This window comes from Chiloscyllium punctatum, chromosome 38 (genome assembly GCF_047496795.1).
Source record: "Chiloscyllium punctatum isolate Juve2018m chromosome 38, sChiPun1.3, whole genome shotgun sequence".
NCBI lineage: Eukaryota > Metazoa > Chordata > Chondrichthyes > Orectolobiformes > Hemiscylliidae > Chiloscyllium > Chiloscyllium punctatum.
The window spans coordinates 31,847,820-31,869,662 of record NC_092776.1 but is presented as its reverse complement, the minus strand read 5'-3'; the positions used below and the strand labels follow the sequence as shown (position 1 = coordinate 31,869,662).

At 39.0% G+C, this 21,843-nt stretch overlaps 1 protein-coding gene across 1 annotated transcript in view; it reads right to left on the bottom strand.

The window, feature by feature from the left end:
• Positions 1 to 734: 734 nt before the first annotated feature.
• abraxas2 (abraxas 2, BRISC complex subunit) overlaps positions 735 to 21,843 on the bottom strand; it is a 45,889-nt gene continuing 24,780 nt past the window's right edge. The window contains exons 4-9 of the mRNA XM_072557539.1: positions 11,941 to 12,007; positions 10,286 to 10,476; positions 9,784 to 9,903; positions 7,780 to 7,864; positions 6,328 to 6,442; positions 735 to 4,752 (exon numbers count right to left, since the gene is read on the bottom strand). Coding sequence (XP_072413640.1) covers positions 4,298 to 4,752; positions 6,328 to 6,442; positions 7,780 to 7,864; positions 9,784 to 9,903; positions 10,286 to 10,476; positions 11,941 to 12,007 — 1,033 coding nt within the window. The 3' untranslated portion in view covers positions 735 to 4,297. The remainder of the gene's footprint in view (positions 4,753 to 6,327; positions 6,443 to 7,779; positions 7,865 to 9,783; positions 9,904 to 10,285; positions 10,477 to 11,940; positions 12,008 to 21,843) is intronic.

Here is a 21,843-nt window from a genome sequence, read left to right as displayed (position 1 = left end):
TTAACTTCTAACAGTAGTACAACTTAAAACTAGGTAGTATCTGCCCTCTCCTAATAAAGAACTTCCTTCAAACTTAACTATGCTATTAAATTCTTAGTCACTTCCCATCCCATTGTGTCACAGCATCCATTTTTATCCTTCAGAAACATCATTCTATACTAAGTGATGCAATACAAATGTTATGTGCAAACCACCTGTTCCCAAGTAACACAATACTGTTGACTATTCGCACACAGGATTGTTTAATAATCTGGAGGTGTACAGTTGAGTCTTATCAAAGTAATGCAGATGTCTTCCGTACAAAGAACATAAAGACCACATAACATTTTATCCAGATCACTTGTGATTCTGCATAATGTTATTGGTCTCACACTTGTGGAGTAATTGTATGAAAGACAAAAGACCATTGTTATTTTCCCAGCAGGGAAAATTGAAATTAATTTATACAGAACAGCAAAGCATATTTCATTAACCAAACTCTATTGGAAGATCGTTGCTGACAAAAATAAAATAAATTGGATTTATTGAGACTGCAACTGGATTGAGACTTTTGAATTTATGATGGCAATAAAATTACAGTGCAGTAACAGCAAATTCTAGCAGAGTTTGCAACTGACTATAGCCTTAATGCAAACTGATCAGTGAACACAGAACAGGCAGAGATCATTCAGTATAAATACAAGGCTGCAAATAGGATAAAAGTTCAGGATAAAAACAGGATATCAATGGCTAAGTGGCATTTCACTTTTTTTATTTTCAATAGTTCAATAATTTCCAAGGACAGTGAAGATAACATCCATTAAGCAGTTTCCTTTGCCACTTATTTTACAGACTCTATACAATATTTTGTGTATATGCATATTATAAAAAAATTAACTATCTTCATTCTTTCCACATTCCCATTTTGCACTAACTTGCTGACTCCAGATATTTCAGACAGTGCAATGCTAAGGTTTGCTCACTATAACTTTCTAAACGGCCAGTGAATACTTTATAATTCTCAATCAATATAACCTAAGTACATTTTACTAAAAACCAACACTGGCGTTCAAAATTATGTAGCATATGACATTGAGAACCTGCCCTCCCTGATGAAATGGCCAATGGATATGCTATCACCACTGTCACCACCTACACTCCAATGCTATACCACAAACTGGGTCAATAACTACTGGGGCTCCTTTTTCCAAAACTTTTTAAATGGTGCAAGTATTCAGCTTCTCCCTCAAAACTATTCTGAGCACAAATGAACTGCTGCAATATAATGCCACATTGATAAGCTTTGCAAATTTCAGAAAGATTTGGTCCTCAATGAGAATCACCATTTGGAGTGCTTCGTCTGAATTTATGGGGAAATCTTTGGGATGTCAGTCTTTAGAAACTGGTTAGTCAGTAGTGTATGGACTCTAGACATGAAGCATTTATTACCAAAAACTTCACCAGGAATCATTCTTAGTACAATTCTATAAGCATAAAATATTACTGTAAATTGTCGCTTGAATATTTTGAGACTACAGCTTTGTAAAATAGCTGAAACTCCTGCAGTTTTAAAATTATGGTGTTTCAAATAGCAGTAATAAATCAATTAAGCAAATACAATTTGAAATTAATGTTGTATGGGTGCACTCAATTGTATTTAATTTTTTTCCTGCAGTTTAGATCAAAATGTGTAGTCACTGTCCACAGAAGATACAGTATCCCTAAAGCAATGAGTTCAATGTTTTAGACAGTGAAAAGGTGAAAAACAACTTTGTAGTTCACAAATGCTGAAAAATGTGGTTGGCACAATTAAAAATATGAACTTAAAATTTTACAACTGAGGATATGGCCATATAAATTGGGAAAAATATGAACAGAGATTTACATTTAAATAGGTTCCAAGCAATATTTACAGCCACAAACATTGTTTCTTAACGCTTCAGGAACTTAAGCTTACTGAAAATTAAAACTGGCACCATGTAAAACTGAATGTTGATGCTTGTAAGGGATGACATTAGTAGAGAAAGGGATCTGTCTTCAACTGCAGACACAGTGACAGAATTACATTCCTCCATGTATGAAATGAGCATTTTCTGCATCACGCACAGGCAACACTGACCAACCTGAGAGAGCACTCAAAAGAAAAAAAGCACCACTATCACCTCCACTGTTACTAAACTGTGACGATTTGGTTGCCACGAGTCTGTGCAGTCTTTGAATTTAGAAGTTATGGAAGAAATATCAATAGGATAAATTAGATTCAGAAATATTTATTTTTATTCTGAAATTAATTTAATACTTCTACCATTGAAAGTAGATGCATTTTTACAGACTTCAAAATTCTAATAATTTTAAAATAAATGTAGTGGGACTCTAATGCTCAAGTTAATTTTCTTCCAGCTCATCATTTTAATGTAGCCAACAGCTGATCTTTAACATCTACATTTATATTAGTTTTGATTAGGATAAAAATTATGTTGCCCAATTTTAAATGCTTATCTGCAAAATTTCTGTGATTATCATTCCCAAGTGCCACTTAAACTTTAATTCAGCAAGCTAAAGTAAGTAACATTGAGACTTAAAGCTTGTGCAAAATTCTGTCATCACATGTCCTATCATTTGATGGTAACAGCAATACTCATGTACTTTGGGAAATACAAATGTTGGTATCGTTCTAGTTATAAAAATATAGCATCATTCAGGGATCAGCCAAACACTGAAGAAAAACCAAGTCAATTACTAATATGTTTTCCTCTCATGTTTGTTAGCAGGTCAAGCTGAAGTAGTCATAAAACCAAACTATTCAGTTGCAATGCACACCAAATCAAAATTTGTTACTTAAAAAAAAGGGGAGAGAAAAAATTTGGTATTGTACAACAGATTGAAAATCCACTGAAGGCTTAAAAAACATGGTTTGGGGGAGGTGTGGTGTAAAGTACATCTTCCTTATCAGCATATAACTTAAGAGAGAAAAGTGTTTCAAATATAGTTAGGTAAATCTTAACCAGAAATTTACCATAGCAGGTTCCTTCAGATTTATAAAACCAGCTTGGAGTAAGCTCTCATTTTGAAATAGGTAAGGCGCGTTACATTCTATATATACACACGCAAACGCATGCACACGAGAAATTCCTGAGTACAGGATTGGGTACATTACCTAATGTAAAAGCTCCTTGTGAATGGCAAATAATAGCTCAAAAAGAACTTCTCCATAAATCCTTGCCTCAAGTTTTAAAAAAAAGATTGTCACCCTTTCAAAGATTAAACATCTACTCTGACGTACAATGGATTAATGGGTTTCATAAAGTTAACTTTATATCTTTCACGTTTGGCAACCCCATTTGAGAAAATTCAGAAGTTGGTAAATCAAAACACAATTTTGCATTTTCTCCTATAAGAGATGATTCTATGAACTTCAATTTTCCTTTATCGCTGAGTCCATGAGCAAACGCATTGACCATCATATTTTATGAAGCTTCAATTAAAAGAGACAAAATTTGGCAAACTGAATTGCAATAAAATCAAGAAATTAACAGCACCCAAAATGGAATATAGCAATAATTCTAGGAAACAGGAACAGTGAGCAGTAGATTATTTTTATATACAAATTTTGCTATACTAACACCAGTCAGGCACATTATTGATGAAGAAACCAAACCTTTGATTACATACTGGTAATTTACACTTTCATTTTTTTAAGAGGACTGGATGGTTCAGTGTAGTGATACAGTACACTACACTAGTTCAAAATTTCTAAACAAGACAAGTTTTGTTCACAGATAATCTTACGTGCAAGCTAAAGCATTCATTTTTTGTTCCAATTTGGCTATGAAGAATTCAACAAACACTAATTTGGCTCTTAAATGGGGCAAATTTTGAAGACCGCTGACAACGTTCCCTTTTGTGAGCCTGCAAAAAAGGCGAAACAAAATATAGTGCAAGAGGTACAATATTGTCAATTTAAAACAAATTCTTCATTAGATACAGACCCAGCAGCGATTGGTTTAACCTGTGATACCAATTTTAAATTAAAATATCTGGTGCTACCATTATGTGCCAATAGTTGTGTTGTGCCATTGGAAGCAAATTTTGGCTATTACATGTGAATCTTTCCAAAGAGTACAGACAAATAATCCTACATCCTGTTTATCTGAAAGCACACTTTGCACTAGGCAATGCCCATCACATGTAGAATATTCAAGCTTTCTGCACACAGAAACCTTCCTGTTACACATTGATTCAATTGCTTGACCTGAACACCATCTCTCTCATTTCTTCCACATTTATGTGCATCACAAAATTAGTGCCTAAGAGTCTGTTATATTTGTGAAGTTTGTGGGCCATTTGTGTCTTCGTTTGGATGTGAATTCGGACACATGTCACCCAATGCAGCATATTCACTGTCAGACGTTTCTGAAGGTTCATGTAAGCTTTCATAACTGTTCTCTTCTTTATTAACAGCATCACCATGTGCTTTTTGTGACTGGGGACTCCCCATCCTGATTCCGTAATAGTTAGAAGCAGTTGCGCTTGTTGAAGGTTTACCAGTAGAACCCACACCCTGTAACCGAGGCACATAAACACTACTCATCACCTGCAAATTGCCCCTAGTAGTAACATCAGAATGATCAGAATTAGGCAACAGAGCAACAGAGGAGTCCAAGCTTTCTTGCATATTCACTTCCATTGCTTGTCCAGGACAGAACTTCTGAGTAGGCACATGTGCCGAATTTTCTTCAGCTAATCCTCTGGTGAGTGCAGCTTCTTGGAGTTCTAAGTGGAAAGATACCAATAATAAAAAAGTATTGAATGCATTTTCATAACTTCTGATTTTAGCCCAAGAAAACAACATGTCCAAACAGTTTAAATGTGTTCCAGAAACCTTCACAACATATGGTTTGGTGCAACGGTACACAGGCTAAGATTTAGAGTTATTGGCTGAAGCAGTTCTACAATATAAATGCGGAAGCAATAGAGAGCAATAAGCAGCATAGAGAATTAGTCAGAAGGAAGGATTTTAATGCTGCCTCACAGCACCAGGGTCCCGGGTTCGATTCCAGACTCGGGAGACTGTCTGTGTGGAGATTGCACATTCTCCCCATGTCTGCATGGGTTTCCTCCCGGTGCTCCGGTTTCCTCCCACAGTCCAAAGATGTGCAGGTCAGGTGAATTGGCCATTCTAAACTGCCCATAGTGTTAGGTACATTAGTCAGAGGGAAATGGGTCTGGGTGGGTTGCTCTTCGGAGGGTCGGTGTGGACGTTTTGGCCGAAGGGCCTGTTTCCACACTGTTGGGAATCTAATTAATCTAATCTAATCTAATACATCCTGAAAACAATGTTGCAAACAGCAAGCCTGTAACTATTTTGGCACTAAAGCACGATAGATTTTTAAAATGTTTGTTTAAAAGATGATGATTTGTCTAGTCGTCAGATTTGACTGGTGCTTCATGTATTAAAATTGAAAGATATTGGCCATTATAAGCTATGGTCTGTTACTGTAATTTGTTTTAACCGCATAGGTTGAAAATGTTTTGGGGAATTCGTAGACTCTTTGGGTCATCAGATTTTAGAAGTTTCAACTTATATAATGACACTTATGTTAATAAAGCAAATTCAGCAGTAGCTTCACATATTACCTCAAATTCAAAAACACAGACCTTCAATTTTACCTGGTCATTCACAGTCAACTCAATTCTGTTCCTTTTGATTCTTGCTTGATCACACTTTTTCTCCCTACATTCTAACTATAAAATCTTTATCCTCTTTCCCCCGCAGTGCAGGAGGTTAAGAAGAAACATATTGAATTTATAAAATAAAATTAAAAGCTCAACTCTCACCTAGCTGAAAGCAAGCAAATTCATATTCACATTTCAAAAGCAATGTTGACTAGGTAAGTAACCATGCGTGTTACCAGATGAACAGTTTAGCAACTTCTTGTTTAAAACAAATCTTTGCTTGAAAATTAGGGCATAAATATTTAAATGCAGTTGACTGATTTTACATTTTATTTTACTTTTGCATCACTGATACTTCAACACCTCGTTGAGGACGCAACGATATAGGCCAGTAGAGTTTTAGTTTACTTTGTTGTCCATCTACAACAGTCAATGAGCATACACGTTGTCCATAAAATATTATTGCATTACATTGCTATATTGCAAACAGTTTCACTTACTTTTCCCTACAATTCAAAAACATGTTTTTTCCAGTTTTAGCTCCACTTCATTGCATTTTGCATACTCATCGCAGGACTCTGCTCAGATTTACTGGTTTAAGTAAATTAGTTAACAGCTCTTACTGAAAACAATTCGAAGAAAAGTAATGTTTCATGTTTCACAGCTACTTACTCTTTTCATCTGCAATCTCTCTTTTCCTACGCGCTATTTGTTTTTTCAGTTTATCCACTTCAAGTAGATAGTTTTCAACTGTTCGTTCACTTTTTTCCACTTCTCCACATACAGTCTGCAAGAGGGTTGAAAAAAAGAAAAAAGAAAACTATAGTATTAAGCTTAATTCAACAATTGCATGTTTAATATGACAAAGTATCCTAACTTACTTCGCAGGAGCATACTGGACAACAATTGCGATTAAGCTAAAGACAACATTCAGATACGTGATAAAAGGTTTGCCCAAAGAGGTAGATTTCAAAGAAACATCTTAAAAGAGAGTTCAAAACATTTAAGTTAGGGAATTCTTAACAATAAGCCTTAGATAGTTGGGGATGCAGTCACCAATGGCACAGTAAAGGAAGCCACAGATGCACTGAGGGCAGAATTGAGGAACAGCTCTCAGAGCTATTGGAGATTTAACCAAAGGAAAAAAAATGGTGAGAGGAGACCACAGATGGATTTGAACACAAAATAAGAATTTTAATTTTTAGGCACTTGTGGATTGGGAAATAAAGATGACAAGTGAACAAAGATAGTATGAGTTAAGGTACAGGCCACAGAATGTTTGATGAGCGTGGATGAAGTTATGAAGATTGGAAGGGGAGAGATGTAATGCATTGCAAAAGGCAAACCTGGAGGCTTCAGCTATAGATGGACTGAGTCAGGGCAGACAAAGGCATTGTTATGGAGGAGAACGTAGACAATTTTGAAATGGCATCGAAAGCTCAAAATCAGAATCTTCAAAGAAGTCTTATCAATCAGTTTTAGGGATCTAGCAGAGGAATTCCAGAATACAGTGCAAATTCATTAAAAAACTCAGAGGCAGCAACGAGAAAATATTAAGTGCAGTCAGAGAAGCAAATGGAGTTAAAATGGAGGTGAAGTGAGGTAAGGTGGAGTCTGAAGATGAGGACTCTGATTTTAAGTTAGATGCAAGAGTGGGACACTATGGAGGTAGCTGTGTTTGATACATGAACAAGTTAGAAATTTATGAAGCCAATTATCATTTGCTTGCCCCAGAATACAATACAGAAAAATTGGTAGGGCCGAATAAAAATCTAGGGAGCAGGGAAGTAGAAAATTAAACTTTTGGAATATGGTAATGTAATGTGTCCTGTGTTTCAGACACATGTAGAAAGGGACAAAATCATATCCAAGGCACTCAAAAGGTCTTACATGTTCAACATTGTGAACTAAAATGGTCAAAACTGGAAATCATTAGTTTCATTTTGCTATGCATCCACAACATTAATCCTTTAAAATAATCACCACCTTTTGAAAGCTAAAGCAAAATCAAAACAGGGTACATTTATAAAAATGTAATCCCGACAATTAATAGCAAGAGAATTAACATTAATTACTCAAGATCATGCATAGTTATTCATCACAGCTCCCAACAATCTAACTTACTTGCAGTTTTTCCTGAAGTGCATTGTACACCTGATAAATGGCCCTGATATCTTTAATCACCCCATCTTTGTCAAAGAACTCAGCCCTATGCAGAGAAAATAAAAATACCTCATTAACTCAAGACTGGAATTGCAATTATGCACCATGTTTAACAGAACCATGTGATTCCAGTTAGTTCTAAAATAAGTCTGCTTTCAATGCTGAAGGAAAAAGAAATTTAAAAATTAAGCTTTGGTAATGAAGAGTAATTTCTAAAAGCAGTATATGCAGGTAAATGACTAAGTCTTTTTACAAAACTTTATTTGCCTATGAGTCGATCAGTTAATAGGATGGGAATATTGACCAGAAAGACTTTTTTGTTCTGTAATCAACAACTATGACTTAATCTTATTCAGACTTTCTAATGACTGAGAAACCATCTATGTAAATTTTCTGAAATACTGCTACAGATTGCTGAGGATAAAAAGGTCTGGTGATTCAAAGAGACATATATCCTGTCAACCTGTTCATTGTACAACTTTTAACTTAATAACTTTCATTTACTGCTAGTTTTACAACTTTTAGCATGCCTGTCTTTTTCCCCATTACTTACAATATGGAAATAGGCCCTTCAGCCCAACAAGTCCACACCAACCCGCCGAAGCGCAACCCACCCAGACCCATTCCCCTACATTTACCCCTTCACTTAACATTATTCTTGTTGAAACATAGTTTCATAGGTAACATGTACATGAATATTTTTGTCTAACTAATTGTTATTCAGAGATGAGCTTCAGCCAAGTGTCAACAGCCTATTCGGGTTAGTTGAGATGGTTAGGAGGGGATTGGTGACCAAAGGAAAGAAAGGTGGTGGTGTTTGACACTGCAGCCAGCAGGGGCAATGGGTAGCAATCACAAGGGGGAAATCATGCCATTTTTCTCTTCCACTTAGAAAACAAAATGAAATCAGTTGTAATCTGTTGATTGCTGACTTGGAGATAATCAATTCAGCCAGGATGGTACGTCAAACATTCCTGGTTTTACAGCTCAATTGTATACTATGTAATAAATACTTATTAAAATAACTTTATTCCTACTTCTGACCAAAATTTGATCTATGAGCAGACCACCATGTTTAGTTTGCAATAGATAATGCGTGGGCTTTCATTTTAAAATGTAATTAATCCACTTAATTGTAAACTGCAGTTTGTCTCAACTGTGTATGTAATGGTATGGTATATAATACATGATCAAAATGTGACTAGCAATATTACACATTCACAAGTCTTCAAGTTACACACCAAATCATGCAAGATCAATTTCAAACTCATTTTGACAGGATTCCTGCAAAATGTCAGGGACTGTCACACATTAGAAAGCATAACATTTTCTTGTATTAACAACTGAAATTAGTGAAGCAGCAGACAAGCTGAATCCAAATTGCCTCTTTGTGACATGTGCATCCATACAAATGCCAATGATGGTGGATATTAACTATTAGCAGTACCACTTCCTTTTAAAAATGTACAGGTAGTTACGAAGGAAAATGCACGAAATAGCAAAGATCTTTAAAGCTTCTTTGGCTATTTCTTTACCCATGGATATCAACTAACTTGCTATGTTTCTAGTGCTTTCAGTTTTTGTTTTAAATTTCAAGTACAGTATTTTGCTTTTGTATATGCCAGATCCTCAACTCCTTTAGACATCAGACCACTGATTAACAAAAGTTAGAAGCTTGTCAATAGAAAGTTTAAATTTACACTATTGTGATTGCCCTTAAAATTTGAGAATAGATGTGTTTCACTGAGCAGTGAGATTTCCTTAAGAATAAGAAACCGATGTCCAAGAAATCAGTGCCATGATCAGTTGGACAAAATATTTACTTAACATATTCCACAACATGTACATAATTCCTATAAGTTACTGCAGACAAATATTGACACACAGATAAACTTCAAAGCAGGAATTTCAAATTCATCTTACTATATATCATTTATCAAAATAATCCTTTATTGAAATACTCACCCATGTTCTGTTACCACCTTGTCATAATTCCGTGATGTGTTTGGCACTGAGGAACTCTTGTACTCTTGTTGGCTAGTGTTCCCCAAATTTGGAATAGTGAGTGAAACTCTCTGATCATACCTTCAGAAAAAAGGTAGGATATTTTAAAAACTAAAATAGCCTGCGTAAAACAACTACATATTTGAGTATCTTAAATAGACTAAACACTATAATTCATAAAGTAAACATTTCCATAAATTTTGAGTATATACAGATTCTAACTTGACTACCTTTTGGTTCTACATAATCCAGAATCTTAGATTTGCAGTCTAAAAATAAAATGGGCATGTTATGTACAAAACACAAATACTGAACTATAGCGCCAACTTTCCAAGTGGGAAGTTTTGAAAAGAAATGGCCATTAAAACTGAATAGTTTTACTTATTTTTTTCTAGTATAAATGCTCTAGGTTTTAAGTCATTAATATAACATGTAGTAGGCTTTAAAAGGTCAAATAGCTTACCGTCTATTAGACCTAAACAGCACATATTCCAAAGCATGTGTTGAGTTGTTTGCTGTGGAGATGAAGCTAAATAGAAGGAAGACTAGATCAGGCACTCCAAGGATGTTTGTCAGCTGCTTATGAATAACATGTTCTCTGTAGGACATTTGCTGCTGTGTATTCCTTCTAAATCTGTACCAGCCAATAACATTCTACAAAAGAAGAAACGCATTAGGACTTTAATGGTGAACAAAACCATTTTACAGAACTGCACTGCAACACATCTTCAAACATTCAAATCTTCCAAGGGAAGGTACGGAGGGAATATCTACTTAAGAAATCAGACTTGGAATCAGGAGAATTTTACACTTCCAAAAAATCTAGATGTTAGTGTCCTCCTATTCCAAAATACTAAAAACAAAACACAGACCATGAATGATAAGCACATGCCATTGTAATCAGCTTAGCTCTTTTGTGTATAACTATTTTTTGGAACAGAATAAAAGGCCTGTAGGATACCAAACTCTGATTCAAAGAAAACATTTCCATCTTAAGACATCATGTGAAAAGCAGGTAAAAGTTGTATGGCTTCCCTCAGAAATCAATGAAAACCTAAAAAAAAGCTAATGAAAAATGTTAGCTTTTAGTTCAAAGGAACTGGAACACAAAGGGAAAGAGGAGAGGTTTCAGTTATACAGAGCCTTGGTCAGATAACCTAAAGAAGTGGATTAAGCGGAGAACATCATGACAGATATAGCAGCATTTAGAATATGACAGATTCCCCAAACAAACATCCTTCTGTATTAAATTATGAGGGCTGATTCCATGATCATGCAATGTATTGCCTTGAGTTGAAACATTTGAAGGGCAATCTAACCGAGCTTAAAATGATAAAGCAACTAATGGTATAGCTACGTCCATTGGAGAGAAACCCAGAATAAAGGGACACAATCTGAAGGTTCATGTTAGATAACTTTGTAGTGAAACTAGAAGACTTGCACCCACATAAGCTAGTGTTAATATTGTCACCTTCCAAACAAAAACTGGGATACTGGATTGTATTTTCAAGACAGAAATGGATTTTTAGTTGGTAAGTGCATGAAAAAGACTGTCAGTCATTTGTACAGAACCACAAGATGTTGCAAAGTGCATCATAGTAAACCAACAGGAATTAAGTGCAATCTATCCATTTTCAATATCGGAGTGAAGCACACTTTGTCTGCTTTGCACAAGTGCGTGCCCACAAACTTAAAGTGTCATCATGATTAGTTAATCAAATTATGCTGTTGATTGAGGACTAAATATTGATCAGGACAATCAAATAAGTACCCTTTTTTAAGATAGTAGTACAGGATTTCCCAGAACCAACCAGGAGAACAGATTAGCTTGTTTAACATCTCAACCAAAAGTACAGCACCTCCAACAGTGCAACATCCTCTCAGTACTGCACTGGAATGACTTTTGTACTTCAGTCCGAAGTGGTACTTGAGCCTAGAATCGTCCACCTCATAGGTGGCAGCACTATTAACTAAGTCACATTAGACATCACAAAATAAGCAAAATCAAACTGAATGGGGTAAAAGTCTCATCGGGCTGAAATTACATATCCCAATCTTATGTCGCAATAACTTATAAAGGAAGAACCTGCAGAATTACAAACAAAAATGAGCACTTACTTTCCTCCTCCCTTTCAGGATTCTATCCAGACTTTCTTCATTGACTCTTCCTGCATAATCGTAAAAGCTGAAAGTGACAAATTATAGATTAAAAGAATGCAGTCCTTATAACATTGTGTGAAATATAGCATACTCTCAACACAAACAAATGCTGGGGAGACCTTAAGTTGTTTAAACAATTAAAATCAGTTTACTAGGGGAAGATAGCTTTAGAAAAATATGTTTGTCATTACCTGCACTGAGATCAGAGCAACAGTGTGCTTACATTGACCAAAGAAATGGGCTCGTTCCATTTATGGCAACCATGTTCATGCTGATCAGCCATCTCCAAACAGGTTACTTGCACTTACTACTTTCCAGTCTTACAGAAGCCCATTACAAAGGCATTGTTTAAAATTATGTGTTCCAATTATTTCGTGCCGTTCATAGACTGATTTACACTTGACAACACATTTTATTTAATGCACTAGGGAACTGTGACATTAAACTGTTCAAGTTAAATTTGAATTGTATGAGTGCATAAACAAAGAGGGATTAAAATATTTTACAAGAAAAATCACCAGAATCAAAGAATTGAAGTCAGTGTAATTGTCAAAGGAAGTGCAGATCTTCAAGTTACTGAACCAAAATGATTTAAAGATGTACAAAAATACAGTTGGATGTCAATCTCTTCGATTAAACTATTTATAGTCTTTCAATCACAAATACAGTATCAGGCAACTGTAACAAGTTTACATGCAAATCACAGATTTGGTCATCTGTTCACAACAAGTAACAGGAATATCAGCAGTGAGTTTAACTGGGTGAGGGCTCTATTTTCAATTATTCACATTCAATAAAGTCACACAGGAAAGTCACTGAAATAACTATACATTATAATCTTGGCACAATGATGATGTCTACGGGTAACATTTAAATGATGTAGTCATGACTAGTTTGAGACCCAACACTGGAGCTGCATTACAGAAGATAGAGTTTCTGTTAAGAACCCCATAAGATACAGGAGCACAATTAGGCAATTCACTCCAGGTCTGCTGCACCACTTGACCATGGCCGATACATTTCTCAATACCATTCTCCTCCTTTTTCTCTATAACCTTCACAGACTTCACTTGGTAATGCTACACTATTAGCAGCCAGTGTCCTTTGCACTATACATCAGCATTATATTTGCAACTGACAGTCTTATTAAATTTAATGACAGACTCTTACCAATTAAACCAGAGTACCAGAGCTGTACAGCATGGAGTCAGACCTTTAGGTCCAACTCATCCATGCTGCCCAGATACTCTAAATTAATCTGGTCCATTCATCAGCTTTATGCCCATATCCCTCCAAACCATTCCTATTCATGCAGCCATCCAGATGCCTTTTAATAATTCTGATTTAGAATTGTTAGTGTTGGGCTGGGGTGGACAAAGTTAAAAATCACAATACTAGGTTATAGTCTAACATGTTTATTTGAAAACACTAGCGCTCAGAGCGCTGCTTCTTCACCACCTGATGAAGCAGTGCTTTGAAAGCTATTGCTTCCAAATACACCCGTTGGACTATAACCTGATGTTGTGTGATTTTTAACTTTTAAAATGTTCTAACTGTACCAGACTCCATTACTGCCTCTGGCAGTTCATTCCATGCACACATCGCCTAGGTAAAAAAGTTGCCCTGCAGGTCCCTTTTAAAATCTTTCCCCTCATAAACCCATTCCCTCTAGTTTTGGACTCCGCTGCCCTGGGGGAAAAAAAAAGCCCTTTTAATTCACCCCCTCCATGCCCCTCATGATTTTATAAACCTCTACAAAGGTCACCCCTCAGTCTTCAATGCTCAAGGGAAAATTTCCCCAGCCAGCCACTGAAATGATGAGCTCAGATTATTAAACATGAGGACAAGGCAGCATACAAACCTTTATCCTAAACAGATCAGCAAGGAAATCATAAAATACCCTCCCACATTAGAAAAGTAACAAATCATCATAATGAAGACGAGGGGCCCATGGAACAATCTTAAGTAATGTTGTTAATTAACGTTACCGAAGGTAAAGTTTTAAAGGGTTAGGGGAGAGTGATAAGCCAGACAAACAGAATGAGGAAAATTTTGTGGCAAGAAACAGAGATCATAAAACCATACACCACAGGAGTCCCTTTGACCTGTCAAGTCCGTACCACCAAAAATATACTACTAAGGGCAGCATGGTGGCTCAGTGGTTAACACTGTTCCTTCTCAGTGCCAGGGACCAAAGTTAGCTTGCACAAGGCTGGAATCTACCGGTAAGAATAATAGGGTAGTTATGGTAAGGGATTTTAACTTTCCAAACATCAACTGGGACTGCCATAGTGTCAAAGGTTTAGATGGAGAGGAATTTCTGAAGTGTGTACAAGACAATTTTCTGATTCAGTATGTGGATGTACCTACTAGAGAAGGTGCAAAACTTGATCTACTCTTGGGAAATAAGGCAGGGCAGGTGACTGAGGTGTCAGTGGGGGAGCACTTTGGGGCCAGCGACCATAAGTCTATTTGTTTTAAACTAGTGATGGAAAAGGATAGACCAGATCTAAAAGTTGAAGTTCTAAATTGGAGAAAGGCCAATTTTGACAGTATTAGGCAAGAACTTTCAAAAGCTGACTGGAGGCAGATGTTTACAGGTACAGGGACGGATGGAAAACGGGAAGCCTTCAGAAATGAGATAACAAGAATCCAGAGAAAGTATATTCCTATCAGGGTGAAAGGGAAAGCTGGTAGGTATAGGGAATGCTGGATGACTAAAGAAATTGAGGGTTTGGTTAAGAAAAAGAAGGAAGCATATGTCAGGTATAGACAGGGTAAATCGAGTGAATCCTTAGAAGAGTATAAAGGAAGTAGGAGTATCCTTCAGAGGAAATTCACGAGGGCAAAACAGGGACATGAGATAGCTTTGGCAAATAGAATGAAGGAGAACCCAAAGGGTTTTTACAAGTATGTTAAGGACAAAAGGTTAACTTGGGAGAGAATAAGGTCCCTCAAAGATCAGCAAGGCGGCCTTTGTGTGGAGCCACAGAAAATGGGGGAGATACGAAATGAATATTTTGCATCAGTATTTACTGTGGAAAAGGATATGGAAGGTATAGACTGTAGGGAAATAGATGGTGACATCTTGCAAAATGTCCATATTACAGAAGAGGAAGTGCTGGATGTCTTGAAATGGGTAAAGGTGGATAAATCCCCAGGATCTGATCAGGTATACCCGAGAACTCTGTGGGAAGCTAGAGAATTGATTGCTGGGCCTCCTGCTGAGATATTTGTATCATTGATAATCAAAGGTGAGGTGCAGGAAGACTGAAGGTTGGCAAACGTGGTGCCACTGTTTAAGAAGGGCAGTAAGGACAAGCCAGGGAACTATAAACCGGTGAGCCTGACCTCGGTGGTGGGCAAGTTGTTGGAGGGAATCCTGAGGGACAGGACGTACATGTATTTGGAAAGGCAAGGACTGATTCGGGATAGTCAACATGGCTTTATGCGTGGGAAATCATGTCTCACAAACTTGATTGAGTTTTTTGAAGAAGTAACAAAGAAGATTGATGAGGGCAGAGCAGTAGATGTGATCTATATGGACTTCAGTAAGGCGTTCGACAAGGTTCCCCATGGGAGACTGATTAGCAAGGTTAGATCTCATGGAATACAGGGAGAACTCACCATTTGGATACAGAACTGGCTCAAAGGTAGAAGACAGAGGGTGGTGGTGGAGGGTTGTTTTTCAGACTGGAGGCCTGTGACCAGTGGAGTGCCACAAGGATCGGTATTGAGCCCTCTACTTTTTGTCATTTACATAAATTATTTGGATGCGAGCATAAGAGATACAGTTAGTAAGTTTGCAGATAACACCAAAATTGGAGGTGTAATGCACAGCGAAGAGGATTACCTCAGATTACAACAGGATCTGGACCAGATGGGCCAATGGGCTCGGGAGTGGCAGATGGAGTTTAATTCAGATGAATGAGAGGTGCTGCATTTTTGGGAAAGCAAATCTTAGCAGGACTTATACACTTAATGGTAAGGTCCTAGGGAGTGTTGCTGAACAAAGAGACCTTGGAGTGCAGGTTCATAGCTCCTTGAAAGTGGAGTTGCAGGTAGATAGGAGAGTATGCTTTCATTTATTGATCAGAGTATTGAGTACAGGAGCTGGGAGGTCATGTTGAGGCTATACAGGACATTGGTCAGGCCACTGTTGGAATATTGCGTGCAATTCTGGTCTCCGTCCTATCGGAAAGATGTTGTGAAACTTGAAAGGGTTCAGAAAAGATTTACAAGGATGTTGCCAGGATTGGAGGATCTGAGCTACAGGGAGAGGCTGAACAGACTGGGGCTGTTTTCCCTGGAGCGTCAGAGGCTAAGGAGTGACCTTATAGAGGCTTACAAAATTATGAGGGGCATGGCTAGGTTAAATAGACAAAGTCTTTTCCCTGGGGTCAGGGAGTCCAGAACTAGAGGGCATAGGTTTAGGGTGAGAGGGGAAAGATATAAAAGAGACTTAAGGGACAACGTTTTCAAGCAGAGTGTGGTACGTGTATGGAATCAGCTGCCAGAGGATGTGGTGGAGGTTGGTACAATTGCAACATTTAAGAGGCATTTGGATGGGTATATGAATAGGAAGGGTTTGGAGGGATATGGGCCGGGTGCTGGCTGGCGGGACTAGATTGGGCTGGAATATCTGGTCGGCATGGACGGGTTGGACCGAAGTGTCTGTTTCCATGCTGTACATCTCTTATGACTCTATAACTGCCTGTGTGGAGTTGGCACACTCTCTCCTGCGTGGGTTTCCACCTAGTGCTCTGGCTTCCTCTCTCAGTCCAGAGATGTGCAAGCTAGGTGGATTAGCCATGGGAAATGCAGGGTTACAGGGATAGGGTAGGGGGGTGGGTCTGGGGAGGGATGGTGTGGACTCGCCGGGCCGACTGACCTGCTTCTACACTGAAGGGAGTCAATTGATCAGCGAATTCTTAAGGATCTAATCAGGAGATACTACAAGGTGACAGCAGTATCCATTATGCTGCGATACGATTATCTTTCACTCAATTTATTTCTCCAAAGTCACAATAGAATATTTGGTCAGGTTTAAGTGGTTTGTTATGCCCTAAATTCAGTGAGAGACTCTTTGGCCCCTTTTCCCCTCCCAAATCCCAACGAAGGAGTAAAGAACACTTCTAAAGTGTTTACTGGATGTAATATTTCTTTTGATTATTACTTATCTGCACCTGCCAGTTGCTTATGGACTTCCTCCAATAAATCCAGGGTAGCCTATCCAAATTGTTAGTGGTAAGGGATGGGGGTGCACCAATGTAAATGTGACTAAGGCTATCCACTGTGCCATGATCAAATGTGCCAGTCGCCACTGCTCCCCTGAAGGAGCTCTCATCTCATGCGTATGCCTCTGTTATCACTGTATTCAGGCCCTTTGTGGAATGGGTAATAGCACCCACCTTTATTATGAGACCCCTAATGGTACTCACATCTTCTCAATTGTGAGATGGAAGGAACCATTCTGGGTCAATAACCGCATCTCTTACCTAAAGACCCAACTCTTTCTATTGAGCAGATTTCACCCCAAGTACCATGGGCTACCCATATGTTCAGGGAAGTCATAAAGACAGGCCTGCTTCTTACTGGGAAACTCCTTCCATTATTTACACTAAACCTGATTTTTTTTTGTTCAGCCAAGGTAAAGCAACTAACGACCTTGCCCTTCATGAAATAGGTGCTGTAGCTGTAGAGACACTTTTTCCAACTACAGTTCCTTGTCCAATTACTTGGGAACTGGATTGGGATTTCCCTGTAAAACAGTCAGTCTTACCAGAGTTTTGCACACATTGGAGGAATACTAAGACTTCAAGCTCCACTAAAACTGACTCTCTAGGGTATGCATTTCTTAGTACCTTTACCTTGGGAGGTTCTGCAGGAATCCAGTCATCAGAATCAAAATTCTCTCATTTGCAGTCTCACCCTCTTGGGTAATAAGACAGATGCTGCCCTGACAGGAGTTAGGGACATGCTTTCAGAATTTGGCCTAGTTTCCCAACAAAACCGGTACACCCTCGATTACATACTGGCAAAGGAAAGAAGAGTTTGCACCATAGTCAACAGCCAATGCATCATGGGGGTCACTGACCTCATCGAAAATATTACCAGCCATATACATAACATTCGCACCTTTGTCAGCCAAACGACTGAAGGCGCAGGGTGGGAAGATTAGGGTTTCGGCTCATCGTACAACAGGTTGATCAATATGGCTATGTATGCTGCCATTGTTTTAGTTGGTCTTTTCGTTGGTATTGCTGTTGTTAAGTGTATTATTGCTAAAATATTGGTTTCTGTTGACAGCATTGGTTCTACCCAGAAAATGCTTCTTCGCCATTGGAGAAGGAAATATGGCAGTTTTTGGCTTCCATTTTATTGGACTAATCTAACCCATGCCCTCACATCCTATGGTGTGGTCATGGAATGACCAAAGTTTGGGGGGGGGGGGAAGAGAAAGAGATATGGATCTAAAATCTGGAATTAGACCATTGTCAGGAGTAATACTTTTTATGCATGCTTTTATTAATAACAAAATAGCTGCATTCCTGCCTCGCTTAGCTAACTGAATTAAAGATAAAGCAGAACAATGGACCCTTTACAGCATGGAATTAACTAAGTTAGATAGGACATTATTAATCATCTCAGTTAACATTGAAATGCAGGTGCAGCACGGTGGCACAGTGGTTAGCACTGCTGCCTCACAGCGCCTGAGACGCGGGTTCAATTCCCGCCTCAGGTGACTCTGTGTGGAGTTTGCACATTCTCCCCGGGTGCTCCGGTTTCCTCCCACAGTCCAAAGATGTGCAGGTCAGGTGAATTGGCCATGCCAAATTGCCCGTAGTGTTAGGTAAGGGGTAGATGTAGGGGTATGGGTGGGTTGCGCTTCGGCAGGGCGGTGTGGACTTGTTGGGCCGAAGGGCCTGTTTCCACACTGTAAGTAATCTAAATCTAATCTAATCAGGTGGAAAGAAATAAAGATGAAGTAAACAACTTTGTTTTCCAGAAAATGTCATTGGGTTAACCTGCCGTCCATTATGACATTTTATTGTATTCATTCTGTAATTGAAGCTGTACTGTTTTGTAAGAAACATAAAATTTGCCTTTGTTCTAAGTGGAATTGCGCAGTTTCTCCAAAGAACACAGAAGCTGTTAACCTTTGTGTTGCTGAACAAACTGGAGCCTGGTGTTGCAATAAACTGTGAAATCTTGCTGAAGCAGACCACATTTTTGTTGATTATTTGACCGATCGCGAAACCGAAAGACCCCACCTGGGGATCCAGATCTTAAAGTTCTGAAGTCCATGGTATTGAAGAACTATTTATAGACTGAATGGCTCAAAATTAAACACACACAGACACACACCAGCAATAAGAGCACCTGGAATAACCTATTAAGGGACAAAGATAAGCTGTTACATAACGGCTTGAAAACAATTAGCCATGCCTGTGAAAGGAGGATTTGAGGCTACATAAACAAAACTGTTTGACACATGCTTGCTAACTGGATGCCTCATGGGCAGCATGGTGGCACAGTGGTTAGCACTCCTGCCTCACAGCACCAGGGACCCGGGTTCAATTCCCACCTGTCTGGCGTTTGCACATCCTCCCCGTGTTTGCGTGGGTTTCCTCCGGGTGTTCCGGTTTCCTCCCACAGTCCAAAAAAGTGTGCAGGTTCGGTGAATTGGCCATGCTAAATTGCCCGTAGCGTTTGGTGAAGGGTAAATGTAGGGAATGGGTCTGGGTGGGTTGTGCTTCGGCAGGTCGGTGTGGACTTGTTGGGCTGAAGGGCCTATTTCCACACTAAGTAATCTAATCTAATAAATAACTTATTCCCCTGCTGAAGAATTTAAGGAGTTAATTACAAGATAGGACAGGTTTTCAAAACAGGCAGTTAAGGCCAAATGTAACAAGGAACAGAGGAGTTACTTCTGACAAGGAAGCAAGCTGCAGACCCGAGGAGTCATAGAGATGTACAGCATGGAAACAATCCAACCTGTCCTCGCTGACCAGATATCCCAATTCAATCTAGTCCCACATGCCAGCACCCGGCCCATAGCCCTCCAAACCCTTCCTATTCATATACCCATCCAAATGCCTCTTAAATATGGCAATTGTACCAGCCTCCCCCACTTCCTCTGGAAGCTCATTCCATACACATACCACCCTCTGCGTGGAAAAAGTTGCCCCTTAGGTCTCTCTCATATTTTTCCCCTCTCACCCTAAACCTATGCCCTCTAGTTCTGGACTCCCCGATCCCAGGGAAAAGACTGTCTATTTATCCTATCCATACCCCTCAATTTTGAAAACCTCTATAAAGGTCACCCCTCAGCCTCTGACGCTCCTGGGAAAACAGCCCCAGCCTATTCAGCCTCTCCCTATAGCTCAAATCCTCCAACCCTAGCAACATCTTGTAAATCTTTTCTGAAACTGCAAAGAATAATTAATATTTTGAATGACAGGAATCTAAAGAATCAAGAGTACCATATCCTGGACCTAATACCATAAGACATAAGAATGGGCCAAATAGCCTTACTTCCATCGAGTCCACTCCGCCATTCAGTTGTGGCTAATGGGCATTTCAACGCCACCTACCCACGCTCTCCCCCAATTACTTAATTCCTTGCGAGATTAAGAATTTATCAGTCTCTGCCTTGAAGACATTTAACATCCCGGCCTCCACTGTGCTCTGTGGCAGTGAATTCCACAGGCTCACCACTCTCTGGCTGAAGAAATGTCTCCGCATTTTTGTTCTAAATTGACTCCATCTAATTCAAAGGCTGTGCCCACAAGTCCTAGGATCCCCGCCTGACAGAAACAACTTCCCAGTATCCACCCTTTCTAAGACATGCATTATCTTGTAAGTTTCTATTAGGTCTCCCCTCAACCTTCTAAACTCTAACGAACACAATCCCAGGGTCCTCGGCCGTTCATCATATGTTAGGCCTACCATTCCAGGGATCACCCATGTGAATCTCTGCTGGACATGCTCCAGTGCCAGTATGTCGTTCCTGAGGTGTGGGGCCCAAAACTGGACACAATATTCTCAATGGGGCCTAACCAGAGCTCTATAAAGTCTCAGAAGCATCTCATTGCGTTTACATTCCAACCCTCTTGAAATAAATGACAACATTATGTTTGCTTTCTTAACCACAGACTCAACCTGCAAGTCAACCTTTAGAGAATCCTGTACTAGCACTCTCAGATCCCTTTGTACTTTGGCTTTATGAATTTTCTCAGCATTGAGAAAAGAGTCCTTGCCGGTGTTCTTTTTTTTCTGGACCATTCTCCCAAACTGCCTAAGTCTTTCTGTAGCCTCCCCACCTCCTTTATACTACCTGCCTGTCCACCTAACTTTGTATCATCGGCAAACTTTGCCAGAATGCCCCTAGTCTCTTCAGCAAGATCATTAATATATATAGTGAACAGCTGGGAGCCCAACACTGAACCCTGCGGGACACCACTTGTCACCGGCTGCCATTCCGAAAAAGAACTTTTTATCCCAACTCTCTGCCTTCTGTCAGACAGCCAATCCTCAATCCATGCCAGTAGCTCACTTTGAATACCATGGGTCCTCACCTTACTCAGCAGACTCCCGTGAGGCACCTTATCAAAGGCCTTTTGGAAGTCTAGGTAGTTAATGTCCACTGGGTTTCTCTGGTCTAATCTACTTCTTACCTCTTCAAAAGAATTCTAACAGGTTTGTCAGACACAACCTACCCTTGCTAAATCCATGCTGACTTGTCCTAATTCAAACCTGCACTTCCAAGAATTTAGAAATCTCATCCTTAACTATGGATTCTAGAATTTTACATACAACTGAGGTTAGGCTAATCAGCCTATAATTTTCCATCTTTTG